Raw genomic sequence first — 23,498 nt, 5'->3', positions numbered from 1 at the left:
TACCAAATGTGTTATGGCTATGGTCGGATAACCCGTAAGATGGTATTAAGCGACTGAATTGAAAACTTGGCAACGCACTCGATACCTCTTCCCTCCCAAAGAACAACTCTATTACCAAAATGAGCCAGCCATTTAGTGATGACTCTGGGTCCTTCGGGGGAATTTGCGTTCGATCTCATCTTCCGTGAATCGCCGAGTCTTAGTGCGCAGCATTTGCGCAATTTCGTCTTGCTCCATCCCGATCTGGTCCCCCAATGGGACTAGACATTTGGCGAGATGATGATAGTCCTTCCGCAATAGTCTCACGGTGATCATGATGTAGTCAATGTCGCGAAACACCAGTGCATTCTCGGTGGTATATCGGTCCTTCTGTTGCAGGAAGGCCACGGGATGGTCCCTCCAGTGGCGGCGAGGATTCAGGTGATGGGAAGTATGGTAGCCATCGTTGTAGCAGAACCGGTTACTCTGCTCATCTTAGTTTACATCGCGGCATCTCAGTCCTACGGTGCTTACTTACTGCAACATCTATCAATGTAATGCTCGAGCGGAAGTCAGAGTTCGGATCCACCTCGTCCACAAAGGCGTGCTGTCCCCAGTTTCCTACCATCAGCCCCAAGCGCAGTTGCAAAAATGGAAGAACAAAGCAAAAGAGCGTTGGTTTCCAGCCGAGGTATTTCCAGGCCCAATACATTGATGCAAGACTGAGAATCTCCCATGTCCCTGCCTTGAATGCGCAGGGAAAGTTACCCTTGCGGAAAAAGTAGCGTGGTAGCTCGAACCAAACACCAACCAAGAACCGGCCAAAGTAGCACAGAAAGTCGAATAGGTCATCGCGTTGATACCGGATGGTAGAAGAGAGGTCGTCGGGTCCATTGCCCTCCACGTGGTGATGCTTGACATGGTGATAGTAGTAGCTGTTCCAGGTATGGCCCATCAGGCGATCCGTGATATAAGGGAATGTCATGTCGAACCAGCGGTATTTCGGCTTCAGTACTCCCCCCATATGAATATGCTGGTGCATCAACAGGGTGTATGTCCCCGTATAGTAGCTTTGCATGAGCCAATGCAGGATCCCATGTATCCAGCTGAATCTATAATATAAAAGGATTGCGCTAGGGACGGAGGTAGTGAAGTAGAGTAGGATATGAGAGAGCATCACCACGTCGGTCTCATGCCGAACAATTTGCTTTGCAAGACCTATGTAGGGCTGCAGGATCCACCTGTCTAGCCAAGGATAAAGGCGAAGATCCCTCAGGTCCCATGTGAACACAACGCTGGGCTCAAAGTCCGAATGATGGGGGTCATTCAATGCCTGCAGTTTTCTGACCGTCTCTTCATCGTGAGACGTCCTACTTCGTATCACGGCTTCATGATCTACCAGTCGGCTTTTAGAATCCGTATCTCACTGGAGAATTGGGGAGAAGGTGCACTTACCTTGCCCCTCGCTCCTCCATGTTTTAATATCGCCCAGCAGGTTTTTCAGGACTAGCACATCGCTAATCGTCAAATTAGGGTCGAGATCCATGGCAACGATGTGACCGGGGCAAGAGAAACGTTCTTCTTTTTACTTGCTTGAACTGCTAATTTTTTCGGATCAGCGAGTCAGCTGACGTCATTATTTTTCTTTCCCTTTTGCACTCCTTTTTTTTTTTGCCCCTCCAGATACACTTTTTTCGATCTGTGTTTTTACCTTTCCACTTTGGTGTAACTGAGCCTTCTTTTACTTCCATCCGAGGCCCGATATATGTGGGCAATCAGAAAAGAAAAAGAAAAAAAAATAAAAAAAATAGGAGCCCCCTTTTTTTGTGGTCTGTGCTTGTTTTCTATACGAACCAATCATGACGGAACCCTAACGGCTCCGTAATCTCCATAATCTCCATAATTCTCAGGGGCCTTGTCTATTCTCGTCTGGCAGAGAGGGTCTTTGTGAACAAAAAAAGTCAAGTGATTGCATGGAGGGAAACATACGATGCTATAAAAAGAATGAGTCTGTTCCGCTCCCTGGAATGTCACGGCCGGAAACGGCTGCACGGAAGAAAGGATAGTTTGCTGTGTATATCTCTTCCCTCGCAGTGCAACCATAGCCTACTTCTCTGATGGGGTGATCCAGAATCTAGATATCTTGGCAAATACTCCTATTTGTTTAATCTCAGCCCTACATAATACTGTGTATTTTGTCGCAATGAGTGTTTTCGCATGCACCTTCCCGCTCACAGGGGGACATCCATACCCTAAACGATGCATCTGGCTATGATCTCCTCCTTGGTAATAACTGAAAGCCTTTGTCCATCCATTCGTATACCGGTGAGTCTTAAGATCTTCTTCCTGGGCGGATTGATTTTCCTCCGAGCGACGGCATGCCGTGGCCAAGGCTTGACTGATTTAAATCTCTCCGATGTTCTGCAACCGTTTTGAGCGAGACCCACAAGGCACGTTGCTGAGGGCTTGGCGGATTTTCTCACTTTTTGACTCGATCCAGAATTATACTGGTAGAGAAAAGTCTCCATTGGTCTGTAAGCTTAAATCGCAGATCTCGTATTTGCAAAAGTGTGGATAGAATAAATTGTAAGGTGACAATATCGCATATAGCGGGTCCAGTCCATCCTATCGAATTCCGTTGAGCTGACGGGAAGGTCGAGCCGGCCAGAAACTTTGTCCATCTGTTGGTGAAGCCACTCGATCCCTCCGACATCAGAGTAGTTTCTCCACTCTCTCGAAGAATGGTTGTTTACCAATGGGATACACTTCCTATTTTCCCTTGTACAAGACATGTTTCCATCGTAGAATCGACGTTCTATCCAGGGTAAAAATGACACAATATACTACACATCAGGCTGACAAATGCTGGTCTGAGGCGTGGTTGAGCAAACAGAGGATTGGAATTACTCAACTCTTGAGTGCATGAGACAATGATATAAAATGCTGTCCTTGAACCCTTTCAAAAATGTAATTAATTCACCAATAATCAACCAATCCTTGGCGTGCTCGGGATCATCACATTTACAAAACGCAATGGCTCAAACTCGTATTCTTCTAACCGGGGCTACAGGCTACATGTGAGTATGCCCTGTCATAGATCTCTGAAGAAAAGGGCTAATGAGACACAGTGGTGGCTCGGTCCTAACTACACTTAAGGCCAGTAGTACCATTGAGGTACAGAAGGCACAGATCGACGTCCTCATTCGCGGGCCGGAGAGGATTTCGGAGTTTGAAAACCTTGGTGTTGGAGTCATTGTCTTCAAAAGCTTAGATGAGACGGAATTTATTCGGAAGCTCGCGAGTGATTATGATAGTAAGCATTGGGAAAGGACCCCAGGCAAAGACAGTTCCCTAATCATATTCTAGTCATTATCAACACCGCTTCTGCTTTCCACACTGAATCCGCTATCGCCATGATCAATGGCCTCCATGATCGAGAGACCAAGACAGGCCGGAAAGCCCATCTTATCCATGTGAGTGAGGAGATGCACAACAAGTTGATGGACGCCAAACCGCTGACAGATTGTTAGACCTCCGGAACGTCCAGCATTGCTGACCGTCCAGTCAGCAAAGTCTACCTTGAATCCCGGGAGCTGCACGATACCGACGATGTATATGCGTATCAACAGAGTCGCGAGGCTCACGAGGCCTATAAACAGCGCACTACCGACCTGGCCGTCTTCCGCACTGGTATTGATCTTTCCGTCAAGACGACGATCATCATGGCCCCAACAATCTTCGGCATTGGCACGGGCCCTATCAACCGGCTCTCGATCCAAATTCCCGCACTCATCCGCCGTGCCTTGCACTACGGACACGCTGTGGTCATCGGGGATGGACAAGCCGAATGGGATCATGTCCACATCGCCGATCTAGTGACCCTGTTCGAGTTGGTCCTGACGAAGGTGTTGAAGGGAGAAGATGTGCCGTACGGAGCTAAAGGACTGTTGTTTGCAGAGACGGGTCGCCATACCTGGATGGATGTGTCTCGTGGCATTGCCGCCGCGGGTTTAGAGTTGGGCTTGCTGGCGACGGACGAAGTTCGTCGTGTGTCACTCCCAGAGGCAGCAGCCTGGGCCGCAAATGGCAGTGCGCAAGTGCGCGAGCTGGGCTTTGCATCGAAGTAAGTCTTCTTCACCCGCTACCATTTATCATTGGTACTAACCCTATCTTAGTGCTCGGTCGAAAGCTACACAGAGCAGAGCATTGGGATGGCAACCACAGAAGACAGAGGCGGACTGGCAGGGCGCATTCAAGGAGGACTTTGAAGCGATTGCCAAGACTGTTGTTTAAGGAATAATCTGTATACTCTTTTCAAATCAGAACCCAGGGAATTGATAGCTCAGAATGCCTGTCTATCCGGCTTTCTTCACTCTTAGCTAATATAATGATTATTTGGACTCGTCACACCCTGCATACTGGATCTGGCTGTCCTTTGTCTTTTCCTAGTAGAGGCATAATGGCCTGGCTGGGGAATGATCAGAAAGTCCAAAGTGGCATAATCGGTTTAGAAATAGGAAGATGATTTATATTCTAACAAGGATGTATATAACCAAAACAGATTTAGGAGTGGATTTTGAATTGCTTCACTGGTTTCCGTTATGATAAGTATGTTTCCGTATCGATGTGTATATCAACTATAATCAAAATGTTCTATTAGTATGGTAGACTCGTCACTCTATAAAATATTGTAACATGGTATTTTTTTGATTTTTTTTTTGGTTGAATATGGAAAACGAAAAACCGTAACATACCAATGCGGGGTTACCTCAACCAATGATATGAAACTTAAAGTCTCCGCGGTGGAATTTGCAAAACGTGCAATTGCCTCCCGTAACTATGGAGGTTGGATTATTAATCGAACACCAACATCTCCACGCAACGAAGCAGGTTGAGCAACAAACACGAAGTACACACAGCTCCCATGCTCTGACACTCTCTTGATACAATTCTTGCACTGCGACATGTCTCAACTGGATCATGCGCCAAAGACCCGAACCCGCAATGGGTGCGCCAACTGTCGACAGAGTAGGGTCAAGTGCGACGGAAAAGAACCCTCCTGCACGCGATGCTGGCAGAAAGGCTGGCAATGCACCAGGGAGAAGTTGACTCTCAAATGGAGGTCGGACTACCATAGCCGTGGGTTAGCATTCGGACGGGAAGGAGTCTGGGGGAAAGAAACGCAGTCGAAGAAGAGACCGCATGTGGTATCAACTAGGGAACAGAATTGGCATCCCAATAGCACGGTGTATCCGTGGAGCTTTGTCAATCAGGATATCTCAACACTACAGTGGCTTTACGACGAGAAAAGAGCCCCTGGGCATCCATCATCCATGGAGATTAGCGTGATTGGTCCGAAACGCGACAGGGTCGGAGTGTCAGAGCAGGCCCCTTTGTGGTACTCGCCACCTGTATTTCCCTACCCACAAGCACAGAAGCACGCGATCATGGTTGAGTATTTCATCGATCAAGTCTGCCCTCGGACAACGTCAAGTTTGAAGATTGCTTCCCCTTTCACGTCCGTGATCCTACCATTTTGCTTGAACGGCTCGGCGAACGGGCTCCTAGCGCTTCAAGCACTGGCCGCGTGCTACTGGTCCCAGTCTAACCCAGCGCATACGAGCACCGCAGTGCGATTAAAGTCCAAAGTTCTGGGAGAATTGCGCCGCAAGATTGCGGCGGACCCCTCCTATACCATCTCCCCGGATCCCGAAGTCCTGGTCCTGATGATGATGTTGAGTCTATACGACATAGTCGACCAGTGCGACAAAGGATGGGTCGTCCATCTCCAAGGCGCGAAGGATATTATTCGGCTTCGGAGAAGAAACCTGTCCAACGAAATGCAATGTCCAGTGACGGCCTTTGCAGAACTATTCTTCGCTTTCCAGGATGTCATGGGCCGCACTGCGTGTGCCAAGGCAGATTTGTTTGGCCCTTCTTTCTGGGATCAAACTGACCGTGCCATCAACTCATGGATGGGATGTAGTCCTGAGCTGGTTTCTATCCTCTTTTCCATCCTGGATCTCAGTCGGATCCGCCCCAAGATGGACACCGACTTGGCTCAAGAGGTGGACTTTAGCATGAGGGCTGCTGCCTTGAACAGAAGATTGGGAAGCCTCGTACAAGTCTTAGCTGATCCAGAAGACCGCGCCCTCCAGGCGGTTGCTGATCTCAAGCGGCTAGCATGCACGGTCTATCTACACTGCGCGTTGTACAACGCGGAGCCATCTACCCCAATCGTTCGCAGTCTCGTCCGCAGGATCATCCAGCAGTTATCCACGTTGCTGAAAGAGAACCTCATCATCAATGCAACATGGCCGATTTTTGTAGCTGCTGTCGCGCTCGATCCTGCGGATGGGGATAATTGGCAAGATCCGGTCACTGGGGAGCTGGTCTGTGGACGAGCTTTGGTCCTGAGGGCATTGGCCACGATGGCCCAATCCACGGTCACCAGTGTGGCGCGTGTCCGCTCCATTATTGAAACTGTTTGGCAGTCGCGAGACTATGACTTAGCCACCGGATCGTCTCGACGGCAATCATCTCAGCACAATGACTGGGAATGGTATGTGGTCCCGTTGAGCGATGCATTGAGCCTAGTATAGCCATGCACTCAAGAGATATGTCTCTCTATCACTCTTGAGGGCATCAATTCTATCGCAATTTGGGAATGTTATCGATCCGTCTGGTTGGCAGGATTATATCAGACTGGATAGGAATATCCAATTTACAACAACAAACTTGCCATATCATTAAGATTACACTCGCCATGTCTGACCTTCTCCACCGTCCTGGACTGCAATCCCTCTACAGGGTAAGCATCCCTCAAGACTTACGGCGAAACCTCTGGCCTGTGATCGCCGGTAGTTTCTCGCTAGGGATATTTTCGTGGGCCGTTCATGACTATCGGGATTGGGTGAACTTTGGTGAGATAACAGTCTATGATCCGTTTATGGCTTGTGCTTGACCTAACGCTCACTCTAGGAACCGGTGGCACACCACCCACTATTCGCGGATGGCTCAAAGTCAACCGACTCCGTGTTGTAAGAGCCTTCAGCTATCTGTGCGGCGATGATCTGCAAGATCCGTCGGCCATGCCACAAACTGGACCCCGGTTACTTCCATCCAAACTGCCTAAAAGAGCAAAGGGGCCTCCATCACTGAAGCCGAGGTGAGAAAAGCAATGCCGTATAGCAATATGTCCTAACATTAAGTACGCACTCTCAAGAACCCTTCCCCAACGGCAATGTCCAGAGCCCATTGAGCCACAAGCCAGACAAGTACGTTCAAAGATCCCGCCTCACCGCATTTCTAACGCCGCGCCTAGGCATTATTCAACCTGATGAACAATTTCCACTCCCAATATCCTCAGTTAATCCGTCTAGACTTGTCAAAAACGGAGGGCGGTACTGCTGATGCCATTTATGCACGGTCGGAACTGCCGACATGCAATCCTGAAGCAGCGGCGGTTGGCCATGAGATCGCGCATGCTCACCCGGCTGACAACTCCCTGCATGTGTTGCTCTCCCCGGCCGATGCCCGCACTGTGAATGAAGCCGCCTGGGGTCTGCGATTTGCGGTCCCATCAATGGTTCCTCTCGGATGGGTAAGCCTGGCGATATCCGACATCGATCTGTTACGGCAAGGATCGATGCTAACGTAGCTCCCTCACAGATCATGGTATACGCGCCACGAAACAGCGAGGAGGTAGATATTGTTTCTCAGGTCGTCCGAGCTGCAATTCAGTGGACAACGGGTACGAAGCTGGATCAATTTGCCTGATAGCGCCATTCTAAGTTGCGGGCACTCGGCTGTTGAAAGACGACGAGTAGTTGAGAAAGCGTCAACCGATCCACCAGGCGCATTGCTCGAGTTAGCACCGTGATATTTAGCGCAGGAACTAAACTCAGATTACAACCTAAATATACAGATTATAAATTGACGCGTCATATCACTTTCCTTTCTCACGTACGCCGGATTTATGGCTCGGCCTCGGAGTTAAAGATAATGGATATAAGAACTCAACCATCCCCATCCACTACCGTTTCCGAGACTAGTCAGCGATACAAAGCTTGCGCCAGTCGATATCCCTACAGTCATGCCTCCTTTCATTACCCTCGAAGAGCATTACGCCTCGCCCAAAGTGCGTGAAGCAAGCGCAGAAGCCCGCGCACATTATGCAAACTTCCCACCTGCTATACTGTCCAAGTTGGAGTCCCTCGGGGAGGAACGTATCCAGGACCTTGATAAAGGAAATGTGTCCCTTCAAGTCATTTCCCACGGTCCGGGGAATTTATCGCCCCCTCTCTGCTCAGAAGTAAACAACGACCTGGCATCTGCCATTGCTAGGAATCCCACTCGACTAGCAGGATTCGCCATGCTCCCGATGAGCGAGCCAGCTGCTGCCATGGCCGAACTCGAGCGCTGTGTAACGGAACTGGGCTTCGTTGGAGCCCTGGTGGATAATCACCTGGACGGACAATTCTACGACGATGAACGTTTTTGGCCAATATTCGAGAAAGCGCAGGAACTGGACGTTCCGATCTATATCCACCCTACGTTTGCATCCGACTCCATGATGGAGCATTATAAAGGGAATTACAATGACTCCGTGGCGCTGGCGCTGAGCGCATTCGGCTGGGCCTGGCACGCCGAGACGGGACATCATATCCTCAGGTTATTTGCCTGCGGTCTCTTTGATCGTTTCCCTAAACTAAAAATTGTGATTGGGCACATGGGCGAGCTGCTACCTTTTCAGTTAGACCGCGTGTTTGCTATCTCGGACCGATGGGGCAGAGAAAGAAGCTTTAGGGAGGTTTGGCGGAACAATATCTGGATCACGACCAGTGGCATGTTTTCGTTGACGCCGCTGGCTTGTCTCCTGCAAACGACTTCCATTGACCATGTGTTGTATAGCGTTGACTACCCGTTTTCACCGAATGAGAAAGGATTGCGGTTTTTCGAGGAGATTGAGAAGAGTGGCTTGATCACGGGGAGAGATCTGGAGCTATTTGCATATCAGAATGCAGAAGCATTACTAAAGGTCAAGGCAATTAATATGTGAATTTCTCTTATTATCTCACGTCTTTTAGCTATAATGCGGTTGTTAATGCGTGACACTGTCGCTCTATATCACCCAGTTCCCTTTACGACGTAGGTTGGACCATCTAGAAGCAGGCGAAAAAGTTGGTCTTCAGGACACTGGTACACCTGCCATGGAAAAGGGTCAACAAGAAGCTGTTCATCTGGGATAATTAGGGCTGTCATAGATAGTCTATGCCCAAATGTAATCTAATAGAAAGTTGATATTATATTACAATTGTATCTTGTTATATTCAACCGCTGGTGAAGAAGAACGAGAAACGAAGAGATCTCTTAAGGCACGATATGGTATATTTCAACAAAGGAAAGTACGATAGCGAAAGGAACAGTGTGAAGAGAAGTGAAACCTTGTGTAAGACACAATCTCGACCCTGAATATAGCCCAGCGACAACGTCCTATGGAAAAGCATCAGTCATCTGTGGAGGCCATTGAGGTTGTGTGGTATGACTGGCGTAGGTGGAATGACTATTGGCATCATCTCGACTATCGGCCGTCCCGCGACGTTTGCCAGTAATTGGATATGTGGCGAACAGACTATGCTGGCTGGGAGTGGCCGCAGTCGTCGTGGACCACATACGGATGATCGGTCGGACGGTTGCAAGACTGCCAGCGGTGATGCCCAAGCCAGCTTCGATGTTGGACCAGATAGAGATTTGTGTGGTTGCATCTGCCAGCGGTTAGGGTTGTGAGGCAAATACAAGGACGACACAATACTGACGGAGAAAGTCTGGACTCTTTGCCGAACTGAGAAAGGGGATGCGCACGATGACTGCAGCGCTGGCTCTACAGAAAATAGTCAGCATCAAGTACAACATAACGCCAAGGTACGGTGCCAGAACGAACATGCAGGCAATTCCTAAAATCCCCGCTACGGCGACTTTCGTACGAAGATCCATTTGAAGCCGCCAGATGAGAAACACTGGGAGAATGCCCATGGTGAAATCACAGGTCGCCACCACCCCGCTATACATGTATACGATCCCGAGACGCGCGTCCATGGCCAGGCAATGGCCTTCCATCCATAGCAGATTCCAGTAGTAGGAGACTGGCTGACATTGGAAGATTGAGACAAAAAGAAAGACGATCCCCACCGCCGTGGACAGCACCATCACTGCATAAAGAATCCACGTATGGATGCGCTCGATTGTCAGGCGAAGTAAGGTGATAGCAATGGATAGTCGACCGACCGTCACGGTGATGATATAGATGAGCTCGCCCAGCCACCAGAACTATTCACGAGAACCGTCAGTACAGACAGTGTGGCAACGCAGGAGAACAACAACACTGACAAAGAATCCGCGACGGACGTCGTCCGGTCGGTCAGCAAGGTATTCCATCGTTTTCCCCATTCCGGAGGAGGCACCGAGGAAAGTACACACGGCGAATCCCACATTGAGAACCTCGAATAGCTGTCAGTGCGAAATCTGGAGAAAAGGAATGCGTGACTACACACCATCGCCGTCACAATCAGTGCATCATCGTAGCCGAACGCGCGCACGATTCTCAACCGAACAAAACATCGTAGACAGACCGCCACCAGTGATACCCCTAGGGACACTGCGGTGACTATAATAATAGCATTGCTATTCCCGTCTCCCATTGTCCAGTGACAGTAGACCTGGACGTACGGACGGGCTATGGAACAGCCTTCGAATGCTGGGGTTTGAGGGGGTTCATCAGGATCTGCAACCTTGCTGATATAATGATTGAAGGTTGCGGAGAGGAGGCAAACTTTATTGAACGAGAAGACCCGACACGTTGGCTCTCTGGGGTTGCTGTCTACCTCTACCGGGAACCATATCCATCTCAACCAGGGCTGCTTCCGCGCTGAGCCGTGGAACCGCGACGAGTCTAGACTGCAACCTCAAAGCATTAATGTAGATTCCAAGGGACTTGGGAGATGCTACGCCATGGAAATGTTATGTAAAGGCCAAGAGAACTTAAGGACACCAGCCGATTCGTACTTTGGGTTTTCTCAAAAATGGATCACTTAAAAACTCTGCGAATTAGGAAACGGAGATCTACGGGACAAACGCTGGGCAGCGATTTGATTCCAATCCTATTTGTAATTTGCCGGTCATCAACCAAGTTCGTACTGGGACTCACTGATCGGCGAGGGAAAGTTCGGCCATTTGCGACGTCACTCGCATATTAGCACGGACCTCTTCATAGTATGTCCTCGCTCTCTCTTTTCTCTCTCAGGGGGTTTACAATGGTACGCCACAAGGGATGCGCATCCTCATCCACAGATATATAATCCAACCGTCTTTGGTTCAGCATGGCGCCAGAGCTGCTGATGCCATGATCCGACCCCATTAGGGTTCCACCTCCACCAATGCGGCCCGATGAAGCAACGTGGCATGCGGGTCGAGTTCTACTTAACTTCCATTTGGGACCTTCTCAATGTAGACAATGATATCACTCTAGTGCCTCCTTCGGATGGCGGCCGAAATGTCTGCGATGTTTCATTCAAGTGAACCGGTTGGGTAGGTGTACAGTTTTGTATCTGAGATTGGACGGTAACGCAGCATGATCAATTTGAACGTAGAACTGAAAGGTACATACATGTAAGGGGATGAAACGCTGGGTAATGCAAAGGAGGGTCTGAAAAACAAACTCATTATGCAGAGCATTATCTAGGAGATCCAACAATAATACTAACACAATACGTACTCGTCCATACTATTTCTGGCATGTATTAGAAAGTTCGATTGAACCAATTGCCAGCCACGTCACGTGCGATGGGCCCCGGAGCCTTACCGAGTTGGGATATTTTATTGGCCATCCACATTCAGAGGCATGGGGGAGTTTTGACAGGAACTACTCCGGACTTCAGCATACAAAGCTCCACAAAAAATATATGTGAAAATCGAATAAAAAATAGGAATAGGACGATCAACGGTAAGGGTCACGTCATTGATACGTCATTCTAGATTGCTTGGAAATTTGGTTCTTGGCAGGGTTTAAAGGGTCTTAACTGACATGACACGGAAGGAACTCGGAGAATACCGAATAAACTTGGAGAGATCTCCCTACATGGAATTGGTAGAGGCAGACCAGAGACCGACCTGCTAATTGTTTTGGTGCTCTTGGAGGAGAGATAGGGCAATTCCTGATGCCCGTCGAAGTTGCTTTCAGGGCTTTTGTCGTTGATCAGGGATAGCAAGAGACCCGTGACCAAGACCCCATGCCCTCGCGCTGATTGGCGGGAAGGTGCATCCAGACCATTCACCGGCTCTGACTTCCGTCCCAATGGTGAGCAACAGCGAACACCAACTCCAACTCCTTCATTTTTATGCCGCGTGGATGGAGCAAAACGTGCCATCAGCTGGGCACCATTTGTTCCAACTGCAGATTCTTATTGTGTATAAAATAGGACAACCCCAGTGCCCTACCGCCATGGATTACTTAACCCCCCTCACTGACAGACGCGACGTCACGAGAGTGACGGCACCCTAGGGAGCGGGAAAAATGTTTGGCAAGAGGTAATTTGATACGCGCATACCGCGAACGAGATTCACCCTGGCGTCGGCTCAACAGCACTTCTTCAGGAAAACTTCGCAGAAGCCGAACGAGCAGCTCATTCGAGAATTTCGCAATGATTTTCCCCATGTCTTTTCCGAGCTTTCGATCGCTCCGACGCTCCCCCCGGAGGGCCTTGTCACTCACGCCCAACCAGGCGCCCTGGAGCCTGCGCCCTGGGTCGAACAACCGTCCACGCGCTCGAATGCCCTCAGTTTTGTGAATCCCACGAGTCAGCCGCATGGCTTATACACACCACTGCCCGATCGAATGTGCGCCGTGCTGCATAGCCCGGCGGGGGACTTGCACACCCCGACCGTGGAGTGGAACCTGACCAGCTCGCCCTTCCGCTGGACACAAATGGTCAGCGCCCAGACGGCCCGTTCCCAGGATGACCCTCCACCCGCCAATATCGCCGCGTTTCCCTCGCTCGACCCGAGCCGGGTCTTCTCGAATGCGGACCCATTCGCCCCGACATTCGATGCGCCACATGGCGTCGCGCGCTATTTTGACCATGATCCTGGGGAATACGTGGCGCCGGATGAGTGCGGTCGGAAAGAATCATTTGTGTCATCCGTCCGGGAACTCTCGACGGACCATTCAGTATCGCTGGCGTCGAATGTCCCGGAGAGAGTCTCCACCCATCCAGAAATCCCGTACTTATATCCCAGTTCGGTCCCGGTCATCGGTGGATGCTAACGTGGGCGAACCATGCAGATTCCGCTACCATGTCATTCTCCATGCGCCCACCGCGATGTTCGACCATGCCCGCGACATCCCGGTGACCTATCTGAACAAAGCCCAGGCCTACACCATCACGGTTGTCGACTCCCGCCCGCCGGTCGCGCCCGCCCAACCAGTCCAATACCGGACCCGAATCGGAATCGCGTTCGAAGAGCCCACCCACCGATCCAATCCGGCCACTTGCTGGCAGCTATGGCACGACGCGCGGGGTGGGAGTGACGCTGAGCGACGCGGCAGCAGCCCGTGTGCGATAGAATTGGTGGCGCTGAAGGGAGGTGGCCAAGAGACGCCTGATCCGACGTGGCATCTAGAAAGTGCGTCCTTTAACCAGTTTTGTGTTTCATGGATGAGCTCGGGCGAGGCACGTCCGTCGGAATGCCGGATTCTCGTGCGATTCCACTTTCTCTCCACGGATTTCACTCAATCCAAGGGGGTCAAGGGAGTCCCAGTGCGATTATGCGCGAAGACAGAGAGGATCTCTTCCCCGGAAGGCCCGCCGGCAGGTGAAACGGAGTCGGAGATCTGTTATTGCCGAGTAAAAGTTTTCCGGGACCATGGTGCCGAAAGGAAGCTGGCCAACGATGTCGCTCACATCCAGAAGTCGATTGAGCGAATCGAGAAACAAATCGCCCGGGCGGACTACCACGGGGGTGCCCCAGGTAAGAAGCAGAAACGCAGGAATGTCGCGCGCGGGACCACCCCGAATGACCCGACCCGATCGATGAGTCGCTCCCCCAGCGTGTCGACCCCGGGCGACCTATACAAGGTGTTGTACGATCTGCAGCGGTTGTTCTCGTCCCCCCTCTCGGTGAGCGTGTTCTCTCTACCCGGGGACGAGCAGGACGACCCTGATCAGTTGGCTAGCATCACGTTGGGGAACCATATGCCTGATGGAACGGAATTTCGTGGCGATGCCGACCGCGACGGTCCATTTGAAGATGGTTTGCAGGGCCGACTGTCCCGTTCTCCCACTCAACGGTCATCCAGTATCACGATGGGCCAGGCCATGTCGGCAGACCCGGCGCCCGGTGAGATTTGTCGATTGCGACTTGCACTCAATGGGAAAGCTAACCGATTCTTAGTGGCATGTTTCTATATCCAAATCCAGAAGAGTCACCGTTCGAGTCCCTACTACCATGCGGTGTACCTGGCCAAGCGGACCGTCCGCAATTTGATGTTGCAGCTGGCCAAGCATGCTCACGTTGACCCGAGAGGCATCGTTCGCGTGGTCCATGTCAAGCGAATGGAATTATCGATCATGGTCGATGACGATGTCATCCAACATATGCCAGAGGGTCAAGACATGATTGCGAGCTTCGTAGAGATCCCCGCAGTGAACCGTGATATGCGTTGCCGGCCGAGGTTCGAGGTTCAACTGACCTATTAGCCATGACGGGCGCCCTTGAGCCAGTCAACTTTATCGTGTACCGGGCAGTATCCTTCTAAGAGAACCATAAGACACTCCGTACACTTCTTTGAGCAATGCTGTCGCTGGCACCGGTTTTTTCAACCGCGCCGCAGATCTTGCTCCGAGGACTTCGCATGGGCGAATGGATTATCGTCGATCGGCGATTCCTCGATGAACCTCCAGAGAAGCGTAGATCATCTGCCTTGAGAGTCCTGTCATACGTCAGATTGGATCGCTTTAGATAAGTCAACAATTCACGAATTTCCAACGTTTCCTGTGGTTTTCTTGGCTGTTGTGGCTAGCGTAGAAATATGCTCTGCGATATATATACTAGTGTGTCCGTGACGCTAGAGAAGATCGCCAAATGAATGAATCTGGGGCCGCCCTGTAAGGCGTCAACTGTGGAGAGACACCTGCATAAACAAGTGGGTCATGATGATGGAATAAATTGTCGCGATGTCGAGGTGATTTCATCGATGCGAGTAACTGTACCAAGGATGAACCCTGCCTGTTCTGCGATGCAGAATGGTCATGTGACCCTGTCATGATGAGCATGGGGCAGATCCCTGATTTCCTGCCCTAAGAAACTTATTCTGAGTTCAACATCCAAAGGGCCAACCTCATAAAGACTCCGCCCTGTCAGCCACCCGCGGCGTTCCAGAATCCAGACTTCTTCCACGGCAGTCTTTCTCCGGCACAGCCCAAGAACCTAATCATTCCGCTGCGCCTCAGCCGGTGACTCTTGGGGCCAAGAGCCAATTGACCGTCTGATTGGAACGTGACCGTCGCGTGACGTCAGCCAACCCTAGGCAGTCACCTCAGGCAGTAACTAATCCGGATCCGGTCTGGTTGCCAACGGTGGCTCATTTCGGCATATCTCGTTATATCAGGCGCGCATGCCCTGGCCCAAAGAACTAAAAGAAAACTTTCTGTCCTCTCTGGCGCATTCGCTCACTCTTCAATCGCTCTATCTTTAAGTTTTTGCGCTCTTCTCTTCATTCATCATGGTCACATAGTAAGTCACTCTCCCAGTCGCTTCCCAACTTTCGACGTCATGGTATTGATCGGCGACCACCTGCATATTTGGGCTGAATCTCTGACTAACCATTGCCAGTTGCCGCGATAGGTGGGGGAACATCTATCGATGTCGGTCGTCTTGGCATAACTGGGGTCGTTGGGTGTTACTGGCCATCATCATTGCAGTAGCACTTATAGCCTTCTTCTTTTACGCGTATGTTGCATCTCATCTTCGTCATTCTCGGCATGCTTTACTGACAGTATATCTTTGGTAGATGTCTCTCAGCTCGTAAACGCCGTCGCCACGGCCAACGACCCATCTATGGCACAGGCTGGATCCCAGGCACGCAACCTCCGCCAGGCCAATGGCAGCAACAGCAATATCCACCTCACCCACCACCGGCGCCACCGGGATACCAACCGTCCGCCGAGCATGGATATGGACAGAACTACGGTCCAAACCAGGGGTACTTCGGCCAGCAGCAGTACGGATCTGAGCTACAGCAACCACCGAACGCATATGCGCGAGACGGCGTATATTCACCCCCCATGGGACCACCGCCGGGTCATCCGAAGTAGAGGCTACCGGTAGAGATGCTGCCGGACGACAAATATAGACATAATACGTGCTTACGAACGGGTTTGACGAAGTGTCATTGGGTTTAGTTTGATAATCAAGTTAGGGTGGCTTCTATTTGAGGGACTCGGCGTTTCTTTGATAATTTTCTTTTTCATAAAGAAGAGACGTTTACCACAATTCTGGCGTCTGGTTGGACTTATGGGATATCATATACCTATTCCTTGACAAATTAATGAAATACTTCTCATTCATACTACGAGTATAAAGGCGGTTGCGCGGTGATATACTGATGCCGAATCTGCGAATAAAGAAACCATAATAGTCAAATACTCTCATAATACGGAGTAGAAGATATTCCTTCTACCATATTTGACTGATCTAATGACGGGCTATGATACCATGGAGATCTAGTACGCTGTACTGTAAGAAGACTCAGTCCGAGCAGAAGTCATCACACGATCTCCCCTAGCAGCCGCTCAACCCCTTACAACTCCTTGGCCCCCCGTTTACCCTCCGTCCTGCGCGTGGTATCTGCATAATCCTTCTCCTCGATCATGAATTCGTCATGATTCAGCGATCGGAAGCGGAACCAAAATAATATGGTCTGGATAGCCAACGCCACTGCGGGCGCGCCCCAAATCCAAATTAAATAAGGGTCTTGTGTGACGGGGATTAACACCTCACCCAGTGCGCTGGACAGCGCAGTGGTGAACAGGAAGATGGCCATGACTAGTCCGCGCATGGAAGGGGGAGCGCGCGCATACGCCAGCTCATAGGCCGTGACGTTGCAGAACAGCTCTGACAGGGCACCCAGAATGACATTTGGAAGTTGCCACCAGATCAGGATTGGACTGACGCCCGCATCGCAGGACGAGGCGTAATATCCGCAGGGCGAAGTTTTGTACACGCGCCACTGGACGATGGCACCGATCACCCCGGAGATCATGGCCAGGACAAAGCCGAAGGTGATTCGGTTGATCCGCCCGAACTTGATGTTGTAGCGCAATAGCAGGGGGTAGAGGATGTGGCTCAATACGGGAGTCATCACAATGATGGTTAGCGCGTTGAAGTTGTTCAGCAGGTCATTTGGAGCTCCGTTCGTCGTCATCGAGGCACCTTGGTTACTTGCAACTGAGCCAATACCGCCGTCGTTGATGTTGTAGATTGGGAAGTAAAAGAACACTTCCGTCGCGACTGCGGAGGGTTAGTAGGGCATAGTATAGTGTAAGTGAGAAGGACGACATACCCAAGGTCCGACGAACATCATCTACCAGCTTGTCGGTCCATTCCACCTGGATGCCCTCCGCGGCCAAGATGCTCGGTCGCGCTGCGTCAAAGAAGTTGCTGCGCCAGATTCGAAACTTGTTGCGCCGCAGCGCCATGGAGATAATCTTTACCGCGTGGTTTAGATCGGACGTCCCACTCGGGGGCTGCTTGTAGGTCTTCTTGTAGACCAACGCCAGCACCACTGGCAAGAGGAAGTAGATAATCCCCGCCAGCAGAAATGCCAGCCAGTAGCCCACGTACTTCTCTGCGTACGTGGTAGCCAGCATGTAAAAGGCACCGATGTTGACCACCCCGTAGAAGATTAGCATGGTGCGGCTACTGGTCAGCTCGGGGTCCACGATCACTTTCTCCCCGGATTTGAGCACTTTGGTATATGCCTGCTTGCTCCGGTGCTGGTCCAAGATGGTCGGTGCAATGTTTGGCTTGAATATACCAGCGCCAAGCGCCAGGATGAGCAGGCTGATGATGAACGGGGGCGCCGAATGCGCCGTGCCCTTCTGCAGGACAGATGGAATGGCACCAAAGATCTGGATCAAATGTGCGATACCACAGATCAGGACACCAACACAAATAGCCTTATATCGGCCGACATGAACATCAGCCCACCTACGAGGATTAGCACTGAGGAAAGTCGACAGCCATTGCAAGCGAGGGAGAAGAGTGGTATCGTACCATCCTCCCAGAATTGGAAGTATATAAGCCAGAAAGGCAAACAGCAGCACCAATCCGGAACTGGCCTGCAAGCCCATGCCCAACCCTCCAGCAGTCTCCTGCGTCCCACGTGGTGGAGCACCGGCGCCATTCCCGCCTGACTACTGTCAGCCAGTTCCTTCACTCACGTCTTGATATTGACAAACATACCTTTCGGGAGAGGAAATTCAATGAAGTTGGAGAAGACAGTCTGCGAACCGAAGTAGGAAGCTCGTTCAGCAAACTCAACCAGACACAGCGAGTAGGATACGATCGGCAAGCTACCCGCGACTTTACGGAGGGTACTTTGCTCTTCTGGTGTCGGCTCAGGAAAATCATCACTGTCCACGGAACTGGCTGCCGTGGCCGTTACTTCGTAAGTCTGTTTCTCGGTGTCGTAGCCGGCAGGCTCATTGACCACCGAGTCCAAGACCTGGCTCGGTCCCCGAGCGGCAATGGCATCGTCGACGACATTTTGTCCGCCTGTGAGAGCTGTGTTCAACGGCTGTGATCAGTCACTAGATGACTAGAGAGTAGGTCGACACATACACATGGTAAAATAGTCTAGTTACTCAGGTAATTCTCCTCTGTGGGGACAGAGATTGGCGATTCGAATACCACAAGGGGCGAATAGGTGGAATACAACCATCCTTATAATGGGTCCTACAGGCTTAGCTCGTGCGTGAATTGTGAGACAATGGGAGGCAGGTGGGCGGACTTCCGGCGGCGATAGTGCTAGGCGAAGGGAGATAGACTAGGGGTCAGGAGTCCTAGGGGAGACGGAGAGGACTGGTTGGATATTCATGATGGCGTATGCTTAGCTGCGATGTCGTACAATGTAGCATTGGCTCCTTGGGGGTCTTATCTCCTGGCCCTAGTAATGTAGTACCTGGTGCTGCAACGGAAAAGACTTGGCTTTATGAACAAGCAGCACGCTAGATGCTTATCAGTGGCAGTCTGACCCACCCTAATGACTTTAGTCCTGGCAGTTATTCTCATTCTAGCCTTTCGTCACGTCATTCACTACCAGCAACCGGGCATTTTATGTTACCCAAACACAACTCTCATTGGTTTTCACTCAAGTCGGCTTGCTCAAATCGGTACTAGCTCTTATTGTGGACATATATTAGTATAATGCTACCACTCCATGTGTTCTTTGACCTCGACTCGATCCTATCTGGGCCGGAGAGGGGGGAGAGAACAGACCCTCGACTCTGTCCCACCGCAGCCATTGAGAAATATTCTTGCATATTACTTCTCCACCATGATGTTCTTACTCGGCCATGAGGTCAGGTTCACGAGGCCGCCAATCGAATTCTTATGATTTCAAATGATGCTGTTAGATTTGGCTAACATTCGAGAATCCACCCGGCCAGCACTACCCTTCCACCAGTCATGGTACGATGAGTGCTCATTAAATAACAATATCTTGTTGGGGTTGATTTAGTCTAAATGTTACACAAGGGATTCTTGTCTGTTCTCACTGACGATATTATGCAAACACAGTAACAGTCCTATCACTTCTTTACATATCCATAGCCAATCCATTTAGCGCTTTTAATATTCTCTGCTCGGGTTTCAGGCAGAACACGTGAAAGGCTTGCTAATGGACTTTGACTCAAACTTATGAACCTACCAAGTTCGCATTAGCATACCATAAGTAGCTGATGTAAAAGGGAGGGACTCACCAGCTCGGCAATACTGGCGTACGTGCCACATCCAAAGACGATCATCCCAACAATGAACACCACGCCATTGTACATAGCAGTCTTCAAATTGCGCTTCTCATACCATGCGCCCTCTCTCAGAAGTACATACCATATGACCGGTGGGAGATAGAAAGATAGGCCCGAAACGAACAGCGATGAAATAATCGACAGTAGCTCAGAGAAGACAGGGATAGCCTCAGCAATAACCCACGCGAGCAGTGTAACGAAAAGTACAAGTCCAAGCCACGTAAACCAGCCTCTTGGGGTGTTGATGTACCGGACAATTGAGTTGCGATATACCTTTCCGTGGATATACCGACAGACCACCGTGGTGTTGATCGAGCCCGAGATGAAGATCACTGGAAGCGCGATACCAAATACGACTCTTGAGATAACAGGACCCGCTGACAGTAGGGCAGGAGACTGCACCTCTTGCCCGACGAATGCATAAATAAGCGAGCCTGTCAGGGTGTAGATGACGATTTGAATGGCCCCAAGCCACCAGAGAGTCTTGACGTAGTCCTCCGGTGTGTGCATTTCTTCCATGAACGATGGTAAACAACCACCGAAGGAATAGGCAAATACAATGCTGTTGGTAGATACGATAGCCTCGGTGAAAGTAATGCCTTCCTTCGGCCACGGAGACCATACAGCAAGGCCGACAGCAAATCCACCGGAACCGTTCGAATTTTGAATCCCAGTGGCAATCATAGTGACCCCTATCGCTAGAATGATCGAGGCAAAGTCAATGTAGCCTAGTATGGCGATGTCTGCAAATGCCGGTGGAATCGCAAGTATTAGCAATATTGCAGCAGACGTGATGCTAAAAACGACCGAGCACACGTCACTTTGCGTGATGGTCTTAAAGGCGATGGCACCGGTCAAGCAGTGCGATCCAACGACGAATATAAGCAGGCAAACGAAACTAGCTATAAAGAGCTTTGACCCAATATTTCCCAGCAGTAGCCGCCCGACATCCGCATAATGAGCGATCTCTGGGTACTTGAGCTTCACCTGTCCAATGTTGTAGCTTGCATACATTGCAACAAAGCCGATACCGATTGTCATGATTACCCCTGCCACCATACCAAGAGTGGCGAATGCATACGGTAAGCCCAGGCTCCCAAGAGCAATGCCCTCGACTATGGAAACGACGGTCAGCCGTTTCCAGCCGAGGCGATGGAAGTGTGCATCTCCTTTAATGACACATTGTCTCTCCTCATCCGAGCGGCCCTCTTCCTCGAGGAAGGCCTTGCTGACCATCACACCCCTGCTAACCTGAGTGATAATAGCGTCGTCTTTCCGAGCATTCTGGCCAGCGCCAGCCCCAGACGATTTCATTGTTCTATGGTCCATTCGGCGTAATATGAGAGACGTGACTGCGACTAGCAGGGAGAAGTAGGTTGATGTTGACAGATGGCAAGGCCCTGACCATATAATTATAGGGAAGTGAGGAGAATTTGCCGAAAACCCACGCTTAAATGTAAAAGTTTAGGAAAGAGTGGAGTCATGCCCCTCTTCACAAGCAGACTTAATTTATAGACACCCTGTTTTGCTGTTTTTTTCTCGGCCGTTATCTTTGCTTGTTCTCCTCGCGGAAGCGTCACGTAAAACAGGAACCTATTAGGGTTACCAGAATAACTCGACATTGAAGATCATGCCATGTCGACGACAGTGAATTGGATCCATGGTACAAATCATGTCTTCAAATGCTACTGCTATTATACGCGACATCGAGTCCTACATTGGTGCGGGGTCGGGACTAAGTTAGTGTGATTAGATTCTTCATCATGCAGTAACTGTTCCACTAATTGATATTGCTTCGGTAAGAAAACTCTACCGTATATGAATGAACCACGAGTTCTTCAATCCTCGTACAATGACGGCTAAGCACAATGCGTCTGTTTTTCACTGTATCGTAACACTGTGAGGTAAGGAGCGCAGGAGTGTTAGTGGGGGCACCATAGGCGGATTCAGTGTTCTTCTCCAGGTATGCTTTTTGTTTCATGGCATGATACTGATAGTAATACGTTACGACCGGGGGCCTCGGTTACGGTAGCATACATGGTGGAGACGCATTGGTTGAATTAGCGAAGGATATCGTAGGGTCAAAAGGCACGGCCCTGACATGCCCTGGTGGCGTTTTGCGGGTTACTAAGGATAGGCTCTGCTTCATATGAAGGAGCCGATGCAGAATCCTAGATTGGTCTCCCGTCTTTTCGCACGGCAACAGCGGCATACTACGGCCTTAGTTACAGCTCGGGATTAGGTAAAAGCATCCCAGCCCTCGTATTTTGGCTGTTCCACAATCAAGGCTGGATGATGCACTACTATCCAAAAGGAATGGGATAGCTTGGCAAGGCAGAGATAATCTAATCAAATGATCAGATAAGAAACAGCCCCACAGACTAGCCCCTCACCTGTTTTCGGAGTAAATTTGTCCGAGATGTTATCTGTCAGGTCTAGTTCATGCAACGATAGTAGGAAAAAGGGTTGTTGGAGGACTCGTTGGGTCCCTTGTGGCGAACGCATCCATACTGTCATATCCGACGTAGTTCTTCCAACAGCTAGAATCTACTCTCTACACTAAGTGGACTAAGCGGAAAGTGTCGAAAAGAACAGCTTGAGCAAACAAATAATTTGGAAACCAAGTTATGTCTCATAAAGGAGCTTGATAGTCAGCTTGACGGTTCTCTGGTAAAATGGGAAAGTGGATATGTACCTTTTTTCATTTCTTGTGCAGACACTGTAGAGGCCGAGTTAAAGCATATAGTGAAGATTGACCAGAGCTTCTTGTACATAATAGTAATGAATGACATAGTCGCTCACTGAATCCCGAGGTTTTCGAGGCAATGCTAATTCCCGTCCATATGTCCCCTTCGTCCACAACAACCGTCTAATATAGGATGAATTGCAGAAATGTATTGTTAACTAAAGCTTGTTGGGTACTATTTGTATGAGTATAGATATATAGGCTCACGTAGTGGCACTTATAGCTTTAGTACCCTTAAACTAGTCAGCGTCCTCGCTGCTATGCTTCTCTCTACAGCTGCTCAGTTATGCCTGAGGCAAAAACTAACAGAGCACGTGCCATTCAGTTGCAAACGTTTGCAGCGTTTGCAATTTCCGGCTATCGACAGAAACCTAGCCGTCTCTTACATCAGCAGACCCACCCGCCATTCGGCGTGTTGGTCTGCCTCACCTCAACGCAAATTCCCACTTCAACGCAAAATTTGAAGCTATTCAGAGATTTTATCTACCACCGCCATGCCTAATTCTTATTCTGATATTGAGAAACGAATCCTAGAGGCCTGTACAGCTGCTCAAGGCCAAAAAAAACCAAATGTCTCTGCGTTGGCGCGTCAATTTGACGTTCCTTATTATCGACTCAGAGCACGTATTCATGGCCGAGCTACTCGAAATACACGTCCTATCTCAACCAAGACCCTTGATGACTCACAG

At 50.1% G+C, this 23,498-nt stretch overlaps 10 protein-coding genes across 10 annotated transcripts; 5 read left to right on the top strand and 5 right to left on the bottom strand.

Annotated features, from left to right (window-relative positions):
• Window positions 1–5: 5 nt before the first annotated feature.
• BDV27DRAFT_2611 (fatty acid desaturase) lies at window positions 6–1,724 on the bottom strand. Its single transcript, XM_032076153.1, has 3 exons — window positions 1,435–1,724; window positions 518–1,374; window positions 6–465 (listed from the first exon to the last, which is right to left on the bottom strand). The coding sequence occupies exons 1-3, from the start codon at window positions 1,523–1,525 to the stop codon at window positions 133–135; spliced, it is 1,281 nt and encodes a 426-aa protein (XP_031927003.1). The 5' UTR covers window positions 1,526–1,724; the 3' UTR covers window positions 6–132.
• A 1,259-nt stretch (window positions 1,725–2,983) lies between these two features.
• Window positions 2,984–4,365, top strand: BDV27DRAFT_2602 (NAD-dependent epimerase/dehydratase family protein). Its single transcript, XM_032076152.1, has 5 exons — window positions 2,984–3,056; window positions 3,108–3,292; window positions 3,346–3,452; window positions 3,510–4,102; window positions 4,155–4,365. Exons 1-5 carry the CDS (start codon window positions 3,013–3,015, stop codon window positions 4,270–4,272), a joined length of 1,047 nt encoding a protein of 348 aa, XP_031927002.1. The 5' UTR covers window positions 2,984–3,012; the 3' UTR covers window positions 4,273–4,365.
• A 578-nt stretch (window positions 4,366–4,943) lies between these two features.
• Window positions 4,944–7,758, top strand: BDV27DRAFT_145699 (transcription factor domain-containing protein; the record flags this gene model as incomplete). The annotated part of the gene is made up of 4 exons (XM_032070445.1): window positions 4,944–6,541; window positions 6,673–6,892; window positions 7,304–7,582; window positions 7,651–7,758. The coding sequence occupies 4 exons, from the start codon at window positions 4,944–4,946 to the stop codon at window positions 7,756–7,758; spliced, it is 2,205 nt and encodes a 734-aa protein (XP_031927001.1).
• A 94-nt stretch (window positions 7,759–7,852) lies between these two features.
• On the top strand, window positions 7,853–9,107 carry BDV27DRAFT_2592 (amidohydrolase family protein). Its single transcript, XM_032076148.1, has one exon. It carries the CDS (start codon window positions 8,075–8,077, stop codon window positions 9,038–9,040), a length of 966 nt encoding a protein of 321 aa, XP_031927000.1. The 5' UTR covers window positions 7,853–8,074; the 3' UTR covers window positions 9,041–9,107.
• Window positions 9,108–9,474: 367 nt separating this feature from the next.
• Window positions 9,475–10,679, bottom strand: BDV27DRAFT_145697 (uncharacterized protein; the record flags this gene model as incomplete). Its single annotated transcript, XM_032070444.1, has 4 exons — window positions 9,475–9,746; window positions 9,798–9,862; window positions 9,923–10,308; window positions 10,455–10,679. 4 exons carry the CDS (start codon window positions 10,677–10,679, stop codon window positions 9,475–9,477), a joined length of 948 nt encoding a protein of 315 aa, XP_031926999.1.
• Window positions 10,680–11,960: 1,281 nt separating this feature from the next.
• Window positions 11,961–12,698, bottom strand: BDV27DRAFT_2554 (uncharacterized protein). The gene has a single exon (XM_032076139.1). It carries the CDS (start codon window positions 12,402–12,404, stop codon window positions 12,009–12,011), a length of 396 nt encoding a protein of 131 aa, XP_031926998.1. The 5' UTR covers window positions 12,405–12,698; the 3' UTR covers window positions 11,961–12,008.
• A 173-nt stretch (window positions 12,699–12,871) lies between these two features.
• Window positions 12,872–15,040, top strand: BDV27DRAFT_165163 (putative CP2 transcription factor; the record flags this gene model as incomplete). Its single annotated transcript, XM_032073851.1, has 3 exons — window positions 12,872–13,146; window positions 13,206–13,234; window positions 13,273–15,040. 3 exons carry the CDS (start codon window positions 12,872–12,874, stop codon window positions 14,730–14,732), a joined length of 1,764 nt encoding a protein of 587 aa, XP_031926997.1. The 3' UTR covers window positions 14,733–15,040.
• Window positions 15,041–15,685: 645 nt separating this feature from the next.
• On the top strand, window positions 15,686–16,603 carry BDV27DRAFT_129222 (resistance to Congo red protein). Its single transcript, XM_032067148.1, has 3 exons — window positions 15,686–15,768; window positions 15,868–15,984; window positions 16,046–16,603. The coding sequence occupies exons 1-3, from the start codon at window positions 15,758–15,760 to the stop codon at window positions 16,347–16,349; spliced, it is 432 nt and encodes a 143-aa protein (XP_031926996.1). The 5' UTR covers window positions 15,686–15,757; the 3' UTR covers window positions 16,350–16,603.
• Window positions 16,604–16,834: 231 nt separating this feature from the next.
• On the bottom strand, window positions 16,835–19,326 carry BDV27DRAFT_165162 (putative MFS peptide transporter; the record flags this gene model as incomplete). Its single annotated transcript, XM_032073850.1, has 5 exons — window positions 16,835–17,544; window positions 17,597–18,243; window positions 18,310–18,445; window positions 18,499–18,709; window positions 19,294–19,326. 5 exons carry the CDS (start codon window positions 19,324–19,326, stop codon window positions 16,835–16,837), a joined length of 1,737 nt encoding a protein of 578 aa, XP_031926995.1.
• A 579-nt stretch (window positions 19,327–19,905) lies between these two features.
• Window positions 19,906–21,392, bottom strand: BDV27DRAFT_165161 (transmembrane amino acid transporter protein-domain-containing protein; the record flags this gene model as incomplete). The annotated part of the gene is made up of 3 exons (XM_032073849.1): window positions 19,906–19,959; window positions 20,016–20,130; window positions 20,248–21,392. 3 exons carry the CDS (start codon window positions 21,390–21,392, stop codon window positions 19,906–19,908), a joined length of 1,314 nt encoding a protein of 437 aa, XP_031926994.1.
• Between the last annotated feature and the right edge of the window lie 2,106 nt (window positions 21,393–23,498).

The sequence above is a fragment of the Aspergillus caelatus genome, assembly GCF_009193585.1.
Source record: "Aspergillus caelatus strain CBS 763.97 unplaced genomic scaffold BDV27scaffold_101, whole genome shotgun sequence".
Classification (NCBI taxonomy): Eukaryota; Fungi; Ascomycota; class Eurotiomycetes; order Eurotiales; family Aspergillaceae; genus Aspergillus; species Aspergillus caelatus.
The sequence above is the reverse complement of the archived record's forward strand: the minus strand, read 5'-3'. Positions and strand labels throughout refer to the sequence as shown.